The sequence below is a fragment of the Pleurodeles waltl genome, chromosome 4_1 (assembly GCF_031143425.1).
Source record: "Pleurodeles waltl isolate 20211129_DDA chromosome 4_1, aPleWal1.hap1.20221129, whole genome shotgun sequence".
Taxonomy (NCBI): domain Eukaryota; kingdom Metazoa; phylum Chordata; class Amphibia; order Caudata; family Salamandridae; genus Pleurodeles; species Pleurodeles waltl.
In genome coordinates, this window is record NC_090442.1 from 995515784 (window position 1) to 995535195 (window position 19412).

At 42.3% G+C, this 19412-nt stretch overlaps 1 protein-coding gene across 1 annotated transcript in view; it reads left to right on the forward strand.

Moving 5' to 3' along the window:
• LOC138288314 (chloride anion exchanger-like) overlaps positions 1-19412 on the forward strand; it is a 94539-nt gene that overhangs the window by 57341 nt on the left and 17786 nt on the right. Inside the window, exons 12-15 of the mRNA XM_069229824.1 lie at positions 9152-9247; positions 10508-10614; positions 15357-15426; positions 15513-15605. Of these exons, the coding sequence (XP_069085925.1) occupies positions 9152-9247; positions 10508-10614; positions 15357-15426; positions 15513-15605 (366 nt within the window). The remainder of the gene's footprint in view (positions 1-9151; positions 9248-10507; positions 10615-15356; positions 15427-15512; positions 15606-19412) is intronic.

Consider the following 19412-nt stretch of genomic DNA (forward strand, 5'->3'; position numbering starts at 1 on the left):
CAATTCACTAAGACAGTTGCAAATCTATGCCCATAAATCTACAACTTTGTGTCCGTTGAGATTTACGACTTTCTACTAATCAGAACATCTTGCCTGGCAGTGCCTGGAAACCTGCTGCAGGAGTGATCATAGAACACTTTCTAAAAAAAATTCTCTTTGCTTTGGTGGAAGCATTTCCCAAACATGTAATAAGTTGTACCATGGTACATTTAGGCCCGTTGAAATACCACCACCTTTGTGCAATGGCACAATTTATTTTCTTTTTTCTGCTTCACAAGAATAAAATGTTGTCTCACGGAGAAACCTCATTCCATAAATCCCAACGAATATTGTGAGTGTATTCATCCCCTTCCCACCCTGGAAAGGGATTTATTCCCACAATTTAAAGGAGTGCATCTCCAGCCATTTCCTCGATTGAAGGGGTCAACAGCAGTTTAAAAACCTTTTCAGGGAAACCACACCATGGAAAGCCAACTTTCCATTGCTTAGTGGAATTTCCGTATGTGCAGTATTATAAAATCATAGAGTTTACAAGTGCAAGGCCAGCTTGTAAAATAGACACATACAAACGGTTTGGTGAATCATCCCCTTACGCATCTTCACTGATCTTAGTTGTCTCCCTTTGCAATCCCACTTTATTCACTGAACGCTTCGCTGAAGCTATTAGCCTCACGATGCACCATTTTAAACAAATGCTCCTATAAAAGGTACACATTCTACAAAAGATTAAACACTGCGGCCTTAAAAGTGTAGCGTCAGCTGGCACTACGCATTAAATAATTGTAACACACTCCTCGTGTTTGTTTTATCATGGCTGGGTGAGTAGATCAGCGGCTCGTTACCACGAGGCTCTCTTAACGCCTCTATCAGCCATCCCTGGCCACACCCTTGACCACACCTTTATTTATAATTACCGTCACATGACCACAGCATAGATTAACATTGGTAAAGCAAAAGGGGAGAAATACGGGGTTAAGGTACACTTCTACACCCCTCCAATCCCAACGCTATTAGTAGTGCCCAGCGACCAGTTACCTCACTGACGCGACACTACATTCCTCCTAAAAATTAAAATAGTACACATATATCACAAACGAAAAGGTCACACATCCACCAGGTGATCACGTAGCCTCACTGACGGGGCAGGATTGCTATGTAGGTTACATCTAGTGGCCTCAGACCTGCCTGGACCGGCATCTTGGCTCATGTCACTAAAAGGCATAGCATCTTGAGCGGTGACTGGTGCGACACACTCCCCTGTCCCGGGACTGGGCACGTCATCGTCTTCACCATCATGTACCGACGACAGATCATCTGTTGGTGATGGAAGGCCAGACACCTGATGGGTGTCCGTTGAGGAGTGAAATCTCTTAAATAGAGACACGTTGCGTGTTACAACATCGGTGCCACGTTGAGCCACCACTGAAGATCCATTCAGCCGAATGATCGTCCATGGAACAGGATCAAAAGGCATGCGAAATTTGCTGCCAGGAGACAGTTATTTTAGCAACACTTGATCGCCGACTTTGAGATCTGACGGACGAGTCCATCATCGGCGACTGGTATAGCGGTTCGTAGCTCTTGGGCCTGATCAGAGTCAATGGCGTTGGGGACCCAGGATCGGTGATGTGGTATGGAATCAACCACTGCTCGTCCAAACACCACATGCCCAGGGGCCCGACTCGTGGTGGAGTGAGGGGTCTGGTGGTAGTTCCTCAAAAAAAATACACTACATATTCACTGGGCTGACCGCTAGCAAGGGCAATGCGTATTACCTAGTTTAAAGTTCTCATGAAGCGCTCAACTTCACCTTTGGCCTGGTGCCACCTTGGGGTTATCCGTTGATGTCGGATGCCAGCACTTTCAAAGTATCCCTCCAATTTGCGACTCTGAAAAGGTGGGCCATTGTCAGTCTTGATTTCCAAGACTAGACCATGAGTAGCCATGATCTTCTCAATGTGCGGAATTACCACCTCAGCAGTGAGAGTAGGGATGATCTCTACTTCAGGGTATTTTGAAAAGTCATCACCATGAACATGGTATGCTGGCCATCTGGGAGGCTCCCAAAGTCCAGACTGGCCAATGCCCAGGGTGATTTGGGACTGGGCTCGTTCTCAACAGAGGTCAGTCGACTAGGTTTTCCAGAGCCTTGGCACCACTCACAGGACCTCACCACGCCTTCCACTTGTTCATCCATTAGTGGAAACCATACCTTGGATCTCAGGCGACTTTTGGTCTTGACCATGCCTTGGTGACTATTATGAGCAAGTTGTACAACTCGGAATGTGAGGGATGACGGGATTACTAGCCGGCGTCCTCTGAGGAGACACCCATCGGCATCCACAGTCAGCTCATCCCTTACATGGTACAAACTTCCCAGGATGCTCTAGGAGGCGGACGTCAGGGTCACTAACTGCTTCTTCACCAAGAACCACTGATTGTTCTGGATGGCTTTCAATGCCTTTTGAAGGCATTCATCACAGGCTGTTGCTTGGACTATCTCATCCGCAGACAGGGGTAGTGGTCTGGACCTGTCGGAGATATACTTAACATATTCTTTTGTCTCATCCGCTTCACAGATTTCACTGTCTGAGGCTGCTCTGGAATGTCTTGGCAGATAATCTGCGGGATTATCTGGCCCCGGACAATACTCCATCTGACACCCGTAGTCCTGCAACTGGAGCATCCATTTTTCGATTCAGGGATGGGGTTTTGATGCTGTGCCATTGAATAGGTGTATGAGGGGTTTATGGTCGCTGGTAACTAGGAATGGGCAGCCATAAACATAAATGTGGAAATGTTTGCACCCCAGTGCACTGCGATTGCTTCCTTTTCTATTTGCGAGTATCTTTGCTCAGTTTCAGTTAAAGATCTACTTGCAAAAGCTACTGGGAACCAGTCATCACTTTTTTGCTTCTGATCAGTACTGCACCTAGCCCTTTTGGTCCGGCGTCGACAGCGACTTTGGTTTCTTTACTCAGGTGAAAGTATCTTAGAGTTGTGTCACTGGACAGGGCATTCTTGATAGCTTCAAATGCTGTCTGTTGGATTGAACCCCAGGTCCATGGTTGTGACGATTTGGTCAGGTTTCGAAGAAGTTGATTAAGAGATGATAAGTCTTTGATGAACCGGCCACAGTTGTTCACCATGCCTAAAAAACATCTGACCTCTGTCAGGTGGGGGGGTGCATCTTTGACATCTCGCACCTTAGCTGGGTCAGGCACTACTCCGTCAGCTGAAAATACGCAACTGAAGAATTGTATTCGGTCTGTCGGGAACTCGCACTTTCAGGTGCAGGGTCAAATCTGATTCTTGGATCCTGTGTAGTACATTCCTGAGCCATGAGTGGTGTTCCGTTATCGTCAGTGTGTGAATCACAATGTCATGTCTGGCATTGATTGTGCCTGGCAAGTCTGCTAATAGTTCATGTATTACATTTTGAAACACCTCAGCTGCACTGGAGAGCCCGAAGTTTAAATGCTTATATCGCCTCAAACCCACATGTGTGGAGAACGTTGTGATAGAGCGTGATTCCTTACCCAATGCCAACTGGTGGTATCCCGACCGTAGGTCGAGCTTTGAAAACCAGAAAGACCCACTGAGCTCACTTATTATGTTGTCTAACGTGGGTGTTAGGTGTCTTTCTCGTTTGATGGCAACCTTGGAAAGGCGCCTATCCGCACAGATCACGGGCAGACAGTGTCTCCGCCTGGTCCACTTCTGAGCCCCTCCAATCCCAATGCTATTGGTAGTGCCCAGCAACCAGTTACCTCACTGGCGCAGCACTACAAAAAGGACTACATATCTCCCTTCACTGAGTTATTAAAAAAATACCACGCCATTTTAACTGACAAGTCTGTTGCTCAGTATTGCGTCTGGAGTGATGGTGTAGCTAAAGTGATTTAGGCCGAAATAGGAACTAATGCACCTGTTTGTTTTCTACAATCGAAAATCAAGATATTGAAATTACAGACTCAACAGAAGTAGATGTTATCCTAGATTGGTACTGCAACAGGCTGTGGAATGGGTGGAGCCAAATGATATTTAAATCAAGAATATTATTTTGCTATTGTTATTATTTTTATTATTATTTTTATTCTTATCATTATTATTATTAATATTATTATTATTGTTACATTACTTCATTCTGATTGAACCAGGTCCAATACCTAGGTTACCAAAGTATTCACAGGATAGTTGTAGCCAAAGTAGGTCCCCAAAGATAAGCAGTATTACATGAAAACGATCCAATCATTTACAAAACTATCTGTGTTTGATCACTACTTTCTTTCAGAATTCTGCATTCTCATTCAAAGTCATAATAAGGAGATAAACAGACACCAACATCCCTAAACTCTTTTTCTCACTTATGGTTTTAGTAATTACATGTTTCTAATCTAAATAAAATGCATGTCTCCCTACTCTTTTCATTTTAGGAATTTCCAGATGTTTTGTTCTGTTGTTTCTCTTTGTACCTATGTCAAAAGGCCTGTTTGAACAGTGAGAGAAACAAAAGGTTCAACAGAGTTTCAAGTGGAAAAGTATTATCATTCCTAGGTTCTCATTGATTTCGTCCGTTTCATCACAAGTGAGGTGAATACACCTCGGTTGACAGAAAATAAGAACAGAAGCATGCTATATACTCAATACTGACCCAGCATTCCTCCTGAACTATCAAGCCTCTCCATTTGATGGCCGGTCATCCGGAAAGGAGGGAGGGGCGTGATGAATGGGACGAGGACAACAGGACCAGGAGTAAGGAAGATTTTTAGTAAGTAATGAAACGTTACCCTTGTCCCCCTTGTCCTCATCCCCTTCTTTACAAGGGAAGAATACCCAAGCAGCATACAGTGGCCTCAATATGCAAATGGAAGAAAAATCAATACAGAGATGCCCTCATGTTACTGCAGCACCTCAACACTGATTTATTCAACAGATTAGTGTCAGCACATCAATACTCAACTGAAAGCAACACACCCATTGCAAAACTGGCGCTTCGTGCTATGCATTCTGCAATTGATAATGTTTAACAAAAGTGTTCAGAGAAGCCCAAGAGACTGCTCAACAAATGTAAGCAATGGAAACCCACTTCAATTCATCTGAGGTGTCCGAAACCACATGGGTGGACCTACCCTGAACTAAGGCTGGAGGAGGAACCCCTTATAACGAATAATCCAACGAGATCAACTGTTTGGTTCACCAACTGATTGACAAAGAGGAAGTCTTATCACCCTTAGAGGAATCTCCAAAAAAACAAACAAGTAGTCAGGTTTTCATAAAGGAATAGTACTGTCCAAATAAACCAAAACGGCCCTCTTGACCAACAACTGCCATTGAAATTCAGCTTCAGAAACGCCTTCAAGAAGCAACACAGGAAGGATTATCTCTTGATCTTTGTGAAACTAAGAAGAGACTTTAGGAACAATAGAAGGGTCAAGACGTAGGACCACGCCATCCTCAAAAAAGGTCAAGAAAGGTTCCCTTGCCATAAGAGCCCCCATTCTCTAATGCACTGTGCAGATGTGATTGCCACCAAAAACACCACCTTAAGGGTCACAAACTTGATACCCTTAGTTTCCAAAGGCTCAAAGGGCTGAGAGACCAATGCCTTTAATACCAGGGGCATATCCCATAGGGCAGTGGTTCCCAATCTGTGCGCCGCGGCTCCCTGGTGCGCCGTGAAAACTAGCCAGGGGCGCCGCACACAGTCTGGAAACCACTCGGAGATGCTTTGAATCGGTAGCTTTCCATTGTGGTATTGTAAACAGAACACCCTGCATTAATTACTGTGACCAGCGGAGGGCGCCAAGTACCATTAATAATATCCCTAAGACAAAAGAACAAAAATAGTTTCCAATAAATGATTTCAGCAACCTAACGATAGAATAAAGAAGACAAACTGTAAATAGTGTATGTACAGGTAAATAGAGACAGACATGAGACTCCAGAGCGCCCAGCCTCTGTGACAAATCTGAATGTGGGAACAATGAAACCAGAGTTCATTTCTCTGGCACTGACAAAGCAAGACGGATACCAGAAAGACATAATGTATGAAGGTGTCTGAGAAGAAAAGAGAATATCCAAGAAAAACTGAAAAATAATAACTGACCCATTCTAGCACAGGAAGGAGATGTCAGAAGCAGCTGCCAGATGGGTTACATCCTTTCACCAGTTTTGTCAAAGGAGGAGATGTGGCCTAGCAGTTAGAGCTGTTGATTTTAGAACTGGGGAACCAGGCTGGAGTCCTGGCGTCAGCTACCATCCTTTGATTCTGTGCAAATTACCTAATCTCATCAGTGCTTATTTAAAAATAAAGCCTGACCCTATGTAGTGTCATCTGGTGCTCTTCTAAAGCTCTCTAATGCCCTCATCAGTTTCATCCCAATTATTTTCCAGGCTAAAAATGGTAGTACTCCCGAGGCTGGGATTACGTTCCCCCACCCGCCAAAAAAAGTAACATAATGGGGAGCCGTGGCCAACACGGCCAATAGGTCAAAGGAGCCGGGGATCGAAAAAGTTTGGGAACCACTGCCATAGGGGAAACAAAGGTTTCACCAAATGTCTGAAAAGGGAAAAGGCTATACCACAACCAGGCCACCAGATCCTCTGCATCTGACAAATTTCCCCTAGGATCCCAGAAAGCCTGAATAGCCACCTACTGGGCACGCAAAGGAAAAACTGCAAGGTGCTTCTTGAAACCTTCCCATGAAAACTACAGGACAAAATTCAAATGGCACTCTAAAGGAGAGAACTGCTGAGGCATACACAGTATGCATGTACAAAACAGCTCCAATGACAATAATAAGATTTCAACATGACTGTTTGAGAAATTTGAATAGCCTCAGCTAAATGCCGGAGAAGGTCTTTCTGCTACAAAACCCTCCTCTCAATTTCAACACCAAGAGACAAAGTCTCAGAAAGGGGAAAGACATGAGAGGGAAGAGATGACACAGGATCATCCATGAACCTTGAATTGCTAGGGGTTTAAGCACAGAAACCATGATCACCTGGGCCAAAACAGACCACCACCTCACTGGTTTCTATAGCCTGACCAACAACTTGGAAATCAGAGGAAGGAGCAGGAAGGCATACAACAGATGATCCGGCCAAGGAATCCACCCCTCAAAATCCCACCTCAGGAACTCTGGCATACAATCTTGGAATCTGAGCATTTTACCAGGAAGGAAACAGGTCAAGGAATGGAATACTAAACCAATCGCACAGCTGAAGGAAGACTGGGCTAGTCGACAAAATTTCCTGGGAGGAGGGAACATGTAGCTGAGGGAATCCAACACCCCTTTGTTCACCCCTCTGAAATGGACCACCACCAATGACAGCAAGTGAACCTCTATCCAATGGAAAAGATAAGTCATTACTGCATTAAAGAAGCTTGTCCTGGTCCCACCCCACTATTGTCCGATCTCACCATGAGATGGCATCCCACCAAATATTGGCACAACCTGAATACAGCTCTGTAAACAGTGGGAAGTTCCCTTCAGCTGGAACACTACCTACAGTCCTGCCCAGTCCATTTTTCTTGAAGAGACAGAGAACCTAGTGTGCCCCCCACTCCCCAATGCACTGGCATCTGGCATCAGAACCTTTATGAGATCCAGCTGAGTAGTAACTCCACTTATCAGAGAGTCTGGCAGAGTCCACCACACCAACGCCTTCCATACCTCTTGTGTCACTGGGATCTGGTCTGCCAAATCTTCAGATGTCAATCCCGAAAGGAATGCAAATGACTCCTGCGTGGGCAAAGATGAAACTGGGCCAAAGGATCCCTGAACACTGCTGCAGCCATATGCCCTTGAGGCTTCAATGATTGCCGCAGGCGGAGACACTGTCTGCCCATGACCTTCAAAGCCAAGGACCTCCGTTGCATTCTTCCATTGTTTTCTGTCAGACGAGGTTGAGTCACCTCACTTGTGATGAATGGGATGAGAACAAAAGCACCAGGAGTAATGAAGATTACTGGTAAGAGACATTAATAAATGTTTTAATGCTAGTAACCTTTGGAGGTGTAGAGCAGGCTACTGCTCACTAAATGTCAATTTGCAAGTGTCTTTAAATCTCTCAAGGCAGATTCTGCTCATGCTGGATGAGGTGTCCTGAGAATCAGCAGTAGCTATTCACTGAGATTTGATGCATTGCAGCAGAAGGCACTGTGCTCCACTACAATAAACAAGAAGAGGCCTGCATGGCCTTAGATAAAGTTCCTTCAGATGAAAGTAGAACTGCCAAAATTGATTAAGCTGATTACTCACTCCTCTAATGCCAAGGTCACTGTTCTTTGTGCATCTTTCAACGGTTCCTCTGTGCTGTGCACCATCTTGTGACAGCTTCGCTGCACAGTAAGATCCTGTGTCACTGAGTATGATATTGTAGCCACACAGCACACCACACTCATTTCACAGGCTCATGATACACAGCGCAACCTATTATTATGGATGTAATGGAAAATACACCATAGACCTTTCACACTTATTTTTTCATATTTACCTTTTTTAGGCTACAACATTGTGCACACCTCCATATTCTTATTTTGTAGGACATTTAGGAAGTTGTAGCAATTTTGTTTTACATTTTTTTCTCTTTCAAACTCAGATTGTGAAACCTGGTCTTTTTTCTCCAATTATAACCTACTTTAATAATTTTAAACATGATAAAATTGAATTAGAGTTTTAGCGCCTACTTGTTCAACCAAAATTTATTTTGGCTACAAGATTATTCCCATAACAAATTGATCTGTTAAGTGAGGCCTTTAAATGTATATTGTCACAACTATTATTTCTATTGGTTAATACATTTTATTGTAATGCACCATGCCATCCTTTAGTAATTGACAAACCTCAGCGGAATCTACAGTACTAAACAAATAGGTTTGTTCTGGTTTTGCTAAAGTTCTTCCAAAGCATTCTGGTACTTTGCTGCACCTTTGTCTTGCACTTATTTCTTAAAAACATGAGCCAGGTGGCAGGTACTACTGGTGCTTCTCTAAAAACTATTAGCAATCATATCAACTGATTCACTTATTGCTGAGCAATTCATTATTCTTTTCAACTGTATTAAAAGTGTTGTGAAGCAAAAGCAGATCAGATCGTAAACAACAAAATTAAGATTACTACTAATGATTTTTCTCTATCTTTAGTCGGTGTTGTCGGCGTTAGTTCTGGTCAACTTGAAAGGGATGCTGATGCAATTCACTGAAATTCCAGTTTTATGGAAAAAGGACAGAGTTGACTGTGTGAGTACCTGACTTCGTTTTCAATTTGCTGCACTACATCTTACTTTCTCTCCATTATTCTCTATGAATCAGGATCAGCTAGAGATCTACGCTTATGCTTTTTACATACTGGCTTCCTCTCTCTGGAGATTGTAAGCTCCCAATATTGAATAATATCCGTCTGAGTAAGGAATATTCACTTACCAGAAATTCATATCCAAATCATCGAGGACCACACTATCTTGTGTGTGTGTGTAAATGTGGAGTTCCTAATAGTAAATCTATACTTTCTTATATACACATACCTGTTGCTATTTTGGTCCTCAATATTTTGGCAACAATATTCCTGTAAATCGATATTCCTCTCTCTATATTTTGAACCTACATTCATTTTGAAAGCTGCCGAAAGTATGTCTGTCCTCTAAATAGTTTGAATAGTTGTTCATTTGCTCAGAAGACCAATGTTTTTCACTCGTAGAGCTAAGAAACCCTCCGAGGTGTACATGTGCCTTAGGAATAACATTGGAAATGAAGCCCTTGCTAGTTTACAGGTATCTGAGGGGACCATAAGGTGTGATTTTGGTAGACTGATACCCCTCAGAAGACATGTGATAAACAGTTGCAGTCTAGATTTGCAGTGGATTTGCTGAGATGTTTAGGGTGGGGGGTTAGGGGGTCACCGCTCTTCTTCACTACATGACTGACCCAACAGAGCCTAATCTCTGCAAACCTGTAATGAGGGCACTCCTGCAGGCCTCTCACTTTTGCTCCTGGGTTTTCCCTAGAAATACTGTGACAGCATTTATTGGGTTATGTCATTGGGTTCCTCAGCATCTCTCCCAGACGGCTCAAGATTGAGTATGGCTGACTGCACACAGTCTTGGTGATTATTCATCTCTTAATTTGTGGGGATTATGCAGAGCATAATCAATCACTGCCTGTATCCAAGGCATGCCATATCTGTTGCTCCTGGTTGACTGCCATCACAGTCATAGGCTTAGAGAACAATGATAGGAAAAAAGCACCACTCTAGTCACTCATGCATTAACAATCACAGCACTTTCACACAGGCCACCCTTTAATTCATCACTTGCCCAACCAAGTACTCTCCCAGGATGTGACATGCTGCCCTCCAGCTCATGCACTTGCCAGCAGTATGAGGTGCAATATAACTGCAATTACCAATTGCTCTAGCAAGTTATATGTGTAGTGACTTTAAACTGTACATTGTTGTCACATGTGGTGTTTGTGGTGACGTTATATCGTGCATTTTGTCTGCAGATAGTGTGGGTCGTCACATGTATTGCTGCAATTCTACTTGGTCTTGATCTGGGACTTGCTGCTGGGGTAGGATTCGAGCTCCTGACTGTCGTGTTCCGCGCACAATTGTAAGTCCATGGCTGCTGAAACATGTGGCTCAATGCCTCCTCTTATTTGTACCTAAACCACACCACTGCCTTTATTAAGTAGTTCTTTGTAGTGGAGTATTAAGACCAAGAGCTAGAAGTAACCCGTCCTTATTACCATTATGCGGATTCTGGTTTCATGTTAAGTGAGAGGGTGTTAAAGATTACATTATAAAATGTCCTTCCTCTGTACGTTTAGTCGCTCAAAGTTTGCAGTCACAACCTCTTAACTCACACCTCTAATTTTCTACAATACTATGCCTAAACCTTTCTCGCCTCTTTTTCTATCTTTTTTCCTCAGTTCTTAGATTCTTTTGACTCCACAGATGCCCAGACTGCTCCATACAATCAGTTGGGAGGACACAGTGGTAGTAGAAGCTACACCAGTTATGTCCTCTGCTGCCCTTGACACTACCCTAGCTTCTCCTGGTCTCAGTGGTCTTGAGGGCAGAGAAAGGGTCCTTTAGGAGCCCTCTTTGGGGCGACTCTAAATGTCGTCTTTGTTTTCTGTAATTTTAATTCCTTGCTTTTCCCCTATACCTCCAACTGAAAACACGAGGCTCTTGAGGGGTGAAGGATCGGAGAAAAATTAAGACATTAGGTGTTGAAGGCTGCATGGTACCACTTCTGCTGGTGTGGTGAAGTGCATACACTGTACTCATATGGGTTAATCCTTCAAAAATGAATATCAGGGAACCTTGGACCATTCACATCGATTGAAGACAAATGGTAGCATCAGTGTTTGGTAATCCCTCATTTTGTATTTCTCTACACGTTATGCTTGCACAGCCAAGCTCCTTTATATGAATTTGTGAAACAACTGACAGCAGAGTACAAGCTAATTATTTTATAGGAAGGTAATTGATAAAAAATCCATGCCTAAAATTTTGGAAGTCTTTTGAATTTTGAGAAGGTTAATTAATTACATTCCTAAACATGCGAGAGTTACGCAATTGACAAAAAAAAACAAAAAAACAATAGGTTTGGTGGCAGATAGTGCTATTCACTTGATTTATGTTTTTCTATTCTGAGAGGAAAATGGTAGAATGAGAAGCCGATGGCCAACAGGGTTTATAAGAGTCCTAGTCATGGGGTAGGAGTAGAAGGGGGTCCCCGGAAAAAGATATATGGAAATGTCTTGGGGTTTAAGAGTACTTCCAAATCTCCTGCTCTAGAAGTCATATTTAAAAACTATGAAATTTCTGAATATGCTCTACTTCTAGGTTTATATTATTGAAGTTTCTTGGCATTCCAGAACACAAAAACATTTTTTTTAAAGGTTGGCCCCAGCGCAGAGTAACCTGTTAAATGAAATATAATACAGATGGAAAATTCTTTTCCCTGCAAATTCACAACTGATCACAGAGCAGTATTGAATCTGATTCTTGCCCTTAAACTACTTAGTAAGGTTTAAAAAGTGTGACTTCAAAGACTATCAAAAACTCATTCATAAAGGCATTTGCACGCATAAATTATACTTAGGTTCACAACTGGCTTGTGCTACACATATAAATTCATGTTTTATATTCTCAGTTCATGAATTTACATTGGCAATTGGATTTATTCACAAGAAATCTTACAATTGTGGGATAACATTATGTGAAAGCCAATCTGCTCACATGGGCGTGGAATGTGCATTCCAGGGTGAAGCTGTCTTACAAAGTTGGTGAACATCCACTAACTTGTGAGTTTGTGTGTGTGCCCTTGATATGGTTGGGGATTTACTCCTGTCAAATGTAAGTGTGAATCTGCATCCAGGGCAGCAATACGGCAGGAACATTCCCAAAATTATTTGGTGTGAAGGGGAAATGTTTTCTTGACATGGACAAATATGTTTCCTGTAGAGAAAAACGTTTTAAAGTGCAGGTTCACTTTTGTGTACATTTGCATTCCTGCAAATGTACACATATGTAAATGGTAAGGCATGTGAGAAACATGCAATTCACAAAATATTTCCCCACCTATTCCTACAAATGTGTGGTTCTTGTAGGTTCCTATCAAGAATTGCAAAATCATTTGTAAATTCCATGGTAGTCACATTTATTCCAAGTGTACAAGGAAACGTCCCACTACTTTTTGCGAACCGGGCCTTTATAACTTTAAGCTCAAAGGAGACCACAGGTTGGCCAGCAATTGACTTTTAACTCATTTCCACATCAAAGTTACCCCTCTAGATTACTACTATGTCTATAAGTTATATTTAGACCAAACGGAATATCCAGTTATCAAAATGATCTTCATCTTGTATCACACCTGCATTAAAACATGGGGATCCACTTTAAAATCCAGAAAATGGAAAGCTTGGAAAATCCACCCAATATCTTTGTTTGAAGTCTGACCAGAAACATTTTGCAGGCTACATTCGTTCAAATTGATTACATTGCTTCACTAAAATCTATGCACACTATTATTGTGATCTGTGACATTTTACCTAGACTACTTTACTAGAGATAAACATCAGTACTGTAATCAAGAATACAACCAATACATTTCAATCTGTGAAAAGTTAGTCTCCCAACGATATCACAAGTAGGTAGGCAGAAACAGCACATTCGCCAATTAACCCATCAACAACAACTTTGCCCCACTGCCAAAAAAACGATTACATTTTGTTTGTTTACTGCACTAAGGGTACCCCCTGGAGCTTCCACCCACCCCCCGCTGCTGTGGCTGCAGGAGCTAATGTTATGCCACTGAAGCCAGCAACATCACTCCTAACCCTATAATGAATTATAAATTAAACATTCTATGACAAAGACTTCAGGAAGTTCTTTCAAACCACTGGCCATGGTACCGCTAAATTCTGAGTAGGCACACATTACAAAGGGGTCAGATTATTGTACAACTTTGATTACCAATCCGCATTTTTGTTTGATCAAAGAGGAAATTGGTTCCTTTGAAAATATGACTCTGACCACATACCTCTTTGACTGTTTTAGAAAGGTTGTTCACAGCTCCCTTTCCCCCACAATCTTACTTCTGCTAAGGAAGAAGCAACATCAGGCAGTCTCAAAAATAGTAAACTGCATGGTAGAGGCTTTGCTCTTCGCTTGTGTATTCAAAACATCTTACATCCTTTTATGTGATAACAAACAATACCTCTGAATTGGCAGATTGAAAGACTAAATAAATCCCATTAGTTGGAGAGCTTTGGAATGAACAATTTTGCTCCTTGTCTGCCAAATATGGCCATGACATAATTTCCACAGTATTGAATTTCACAACTTTCCTAAGCTGAAAAGTAGTATCAATAAATGTAATATGCATAAAGGACCCCAGATTTAATTATGGCTACAGGAGACCTGGAACAGATGGAAGCAGTGCCTCTAGAATGCAAGTACTTAATGGCCCAATAGGAATCTAGGGCTAAATAACTCCTCACTGTTATCTCACTCAAAAGTCTGAAAGGTGAAGATTATTCTTCAAATTGAAGATCTTCTGTATAGCCAAATAGAGATTCTTCATTCACAATCAAATCCAATGCATAAGGCTGCTTTATTGAGATCAAGCAAATGTCTGAAATGTAGGATAGAGGAAACATAATTCATATGTTTTATGACTGTGAAAACCTGAATTCCTGAGATAAGATTAGCTCAGAACTGGATAGAATATTCAAATGAACACTCCATGGACCCTCCCTAGTCCTGAAAAGGTAAATGTGCAACAAATCTAAACTGGTGGTACTTAGATTCAAAATACTTCTGTTCGATTTGTGTTTTGCACAGTATATTAAATGGATCTTATGCAGTTAGAAAAAGGCAGAAGAACTGCCAGTACAAGTCTGCTATCCGTCAGTTACATGTCAATTTGGCAATATAATGGCGTGCCGCCATCGAATGAGGAGTATTATTTTAATTCAGCTTTGGAACAAGCTATGCATAAATCTGATGCTCAAAAAACCTCTAATTGTATTATTTGACCCACACAAAATCAAGGAATTCCCAGTTACGCAAAACACACTGTTGGACGCAGAATGGAACCTCTCCTACAGCTTTCCGTTCCGCACATAAACATCACCATTTTTATTCAGAGTGTGCTACCACCACAGTGGCAAACCCATTGCCATGGGACTTAATTGACTGTTTTCTTTACACCACTCTCTTAGTTCTCCTTCTTAGGGCAATGTCTAATTAAACTTTGTCACAACTTGTTCCACTTTTAAATCCAATCAGAAGTCCAAACCACATATGAGCTCACAACTACAACTTGCTGCGAGCTCACCTCCTCTTACTCTCAGTCTTAATGCTCATGCATTTTTCCAGTGTGACTTAATTATGTTGCTACAATGTTTAGTAAACAGAACCATGTAAGTAACCCTTACTAACAGAGGATATTTTCTTTACTGTTGTGTCGAAGGTGGGTTTGTTTGCTCTGTGAGTTGCCACTTTATATAAATCCATACTTGGAATCAACATCTAAACGTATCCCCCTTTAAATAAATAAAACCTGACAATTAAAAATACCCCAAAAGGATAAAGAAAATAACCGCTCAACACCGTCAATTTGAGGGGAGAATTACTTTCCCTCACCCTGTTCTAAAATATGTTGTGGATTGGATTTCTTGATTGCATTAATTTCACTTCGTTTTACCTTTTCTCTGGTATTTTTTGTGTTTTATTGGCACTTTTTTTTATCTTAGAGCTCCTGTTATATGTTACCTATGGCATTGTACTCCTTGTTAACATGTCCCAAAATATTTATATTGGGTGTTTTGTGTTCCCCAGCCCGAAATTCACTTTGCTGGCTAATGTTGGAGGGAACAATATCTACAAAAACAGGAAAGATTATGCAGAGGTAAATAACCAATATGTTGAATGTTGCAAGCATGTAGAATCAATCACGAATAGGACTCAATGCAAATACACATTTGTTTTCTTCAGATTTACGAAACAGAAGGCGTCAAGATCTTCAGATGCCCAGCACCTGTCTTTTTTGCCAACATTGATTTATTCAGAAGCAAGCTTGTTGCTGCCGTAAGTTTTCTTGATGTTGGTTTTCAGCAGAACTGATTCATAAACATTGACGTACGAAGGAATTGAAATGGACAGATCTCCTCATTTTATTGCTCAAGATACAATGGTATAAAGCTCATATTTCACAGGAAGCTTAAATGTGGAAAATATTTCATGATTCCCTATGAAATATGGATTTCTATATCATGACAGCTTAACCATCCTGCAGAGCTTCAACATTGTCACAGCTATTAGGATTAGGCGGAATGCTGGACCACATTGTGAGTCAAGGTTATCTAAAGTATGTAGCAAAATACCATAATTTATGTAGCACGTTCTCTGGCAGTATTATTTTCATCCATTTGAGCTACAAATACTTTTTGGGCCAACACCATTGTCCCTTTTCTTAGAAAAACGTAAGAATGATAGTTAAACAAAATATAAGCATTCTAATTCTAATCCTTGCTCTTTGTTAGCTGCACCTTGAAGAAAACAGCTTTTTCAAGCTAACTAACGCAAAATAAACAATATTGGTCCTTTTTTTTACAGTTACCTGCTGTATATACTTACTCTCTCTCTCTGTGTGAGTATGTGCAGCAAGGCTCTTAGGCCAACCTCGCTGTGCACAGCCACATGCTGACCAAAGCAGGGTTTATGCACCTGTGGCAAAATGGGTGTAGGGGGGCAATTTTGGCACCCACCTCAACTGTGCATCACTGAAGACCTGTATATTAGGGGTTGACCGCCTGCAGCTAACTGCTGCTGTGTACAGCCGAACGCAGAGTGCAGCAGATTTACATTTTAATATAAATTTAAATTTATTAAAGTGCTTAGTTAATTGAAACCACTGGACATGCATATACTTAAAACCTCTTGGAAAAAAAACTTTTGAATGGATAAAAACTGTTACACAGGATAATTCAAGTAGAAACAGTACCAAAAGGTGAAATCTTAGTGAAGGATTATGGTAGTGTAAAGTGCTAATTGTAATAAGGTGTTCATAGGGTAAAAGGGCAGAGTCATGTTGAGCTGCCAGTGTCCGATAAAGTGGCAGTGCAGCTCAGAAAAATAGCATGTGCATGAGAATAAGATTATTTGTGGCTTTTTAAGTAGCCACAGAAATTGTAGCATTTACTTAGGCAATTGATTTTTAGGTCAAGTCTGATCAGGTATTTTGTAAGCCTGCAACAGAGCTGAATGTCTGTTAAATTAAAGCAAGCTAGAATTGCAGGCCTGCCGCGGCGTAAACCCCTTTGGTTCCAGACTGATCTTACAATGGTTCTTTGGTCTTCCAAGCTGCTTTACATATGCAGATTTGGAGTGCAGCTCGTGTTGCACACCTGTAGTGGAAGGGTGCAGGGCGCCATGCCCTCCATCCACCTCTGCTTTACTGGGCCATGTGCAGCAGAATTGGCACAGTGGGGGTTGGCTACGTGTGGCAGGGTTGGGTGCAGGGAACTCTTGGATGTGGAATATGGCCAAAAGCCAAGACATTCACTGAAAAGACAAAGGTTATAGTGAAGTTATGTGCTGGGTCGAGACACCTTTTTGACCTAAAATGCTCTACTCTGCCTCTTTCCAAGATGACAGAAGTCTTCCTCGGGTGTACAGACCAGACTGCCAACTGAAAGTGTGGCTAGTCTTCTGGGATGTATGCCTCCTGACCAGCCGCGGCCCATCCTTTAGTGCGGAGGGGCCACGCCCCCCCCCACCGTTTGCCCCTCATGAAGAGTGCCTGTCAGGCTGTGCAAAGGTCAGCCTGACAGACACTCTTCATGCTCATCTCAGGCAGCCAGGAGCGAGACATGCGCGACTTGCGCCGACTCCTGGCTGCCTGAGCTGAACTTTGCTGGGCTGAAGAGGTTACAGCTCCTATGGGCGTGACCTCCTCAGTCCGGCAAAGGTGCCTCGAGGCCCTTCCCCTCGGTGATGATGGGAAGCGTCACCCTTTGACTTCGACCTGGGCGCTTCAGGTTTAAGCCCTGAAGCGCCCAGAGCAAGTGTCAACCAGTGACACCTCGTCACAGAGGGTGGGGTCAGCAGTCTCACTAACCCCATCCCATTCTGTGACGAAGTTGAGGCTGCTGCCCTCCCTCTCAGCCAATGAGGGAAGACAGCAGTCCCAACCCTCCTAGGACCTCCAAGCTGAAGGTAAGTGTGTGTTTTAAATGAATGTTTGGTGCATGCGTGCATGTTTGAATGTTGATGAGTGTTGTGAATGGATGTGCGTGTATGTGTGTGTAAATTATTTAATGTGAGTGTGCTGCCCACCTCCCTCCCTCCTAAGATTACCAGCCACCTAACTCATTTTCCCACCTGCCCGGGTGCAAATGTGCCTGGGTGTAGGGGGATGGCTTTGTCCTCCACTGGGGGACAGCCTTCATGCATATCAGAGACAGTGTGCCCTTTGAAGCTCACCATCTTGATGTGCCACTTCACTAGGCTTCTTGGAAGGGAGGGAGGTGTGACCTCCTTCCAATCCAGGCCATTGTCCTGACTCCTGGAAGTGTTTGAACCTCTGCCAAGGGGGTCAGAATCCTGTCTTGGCAGCATGACCTGGCAGCCACAGCACAGAAAAACACGGTAATTTGGTGGGCACCATCTAAGGTGGCTTTCTGGGTCATCACCCGCGGCACGTGTTTCGTGTTGGGGTGAGAAGGCACTTTATTTGATACCAAACATTAGGGGTGGCTTACATATATTAATGGCAGTGCTGGGGCTGTGCAACACATGGTGTGGGCACGGTCAAGTTCCAGCACTTTACACAGCTTCTGAAGTCTGCAATGGCAGTCCTGCTGTCCATAGTTTGGTTGGGTCATGCGGGATGGCACAATCAATTATTCAAGCCCTGGTGACCCCTTTATCACCTGTGCCCTGGGTGCCACTGGTACCATATACCAGGGAGCTATGAGGGGGGTAAAGTACATGCCAATTGTGGACACCAATTCACAGTTACCAATTTAGGGAGAGGGCACTGGCACTGAGTCCTAGTTAGCAGACTCCAGTGCACTTTCAATCATAAACAACAGCATCTAGAGCAAAACGTGGGGGAGGAGGCAACTTATAAAGGGCACTTTTCTACATTATAGTTATCTTTGTTATGGCACCTTAATAAGTGTTAAAAACACATCCTAAATTCACATGAAAACCTAGTGTTAAACTGCAGTTATGGCTATGAGTCAAAGGCGAAAAAAACACTGAAATATACAGTATGTTTAGGATCAGAATTCATAACTTGCACAACATCCATGCAAACCATAACTCGTACCCAAAGTGCAATGCTTATGTAATGCCTATGTATGTTACATACTCCCACAGTGTAGTTATGATGCAGAACAACTTTCCTTTAAAAAGGTGTGTGTTTGATTTATATAAAACTTTTACAGGTTTGAAGGTTTTTAATTTTATAAAAGCAGTTGAACAAAAGATAGTTCACATGGACCAATGAAATATGTGGAAAAATACTTCACTGTGTCCGTGTGAAATATGAATTACTAATCATGATAATGCACATTCTCCGGCACCATTTCTGTTGATCCATTTGATCTACCAACAATTGTTTTTTCAAATCTGTAAATTATTCAATGAATGAAGTGACAAGTGTAGTAAATTTATAGTTCTGGAGTAAACATCAGTGCCACAAAATCACAAAATTTATCTGGCCTAGACCACAATGTTTTGTTTTATCAATAATCTGGTGAAAGCGTGTTTTTCAAGGAGGAAACTATAGCACCAAAGCGTAATGTTTTGCTTTATTTCCACATTATTCTAGTAGTCTTGACAATGCTGAAGCTCAGCAGAGGGGCCTGGGAGATGTCATCATGATGA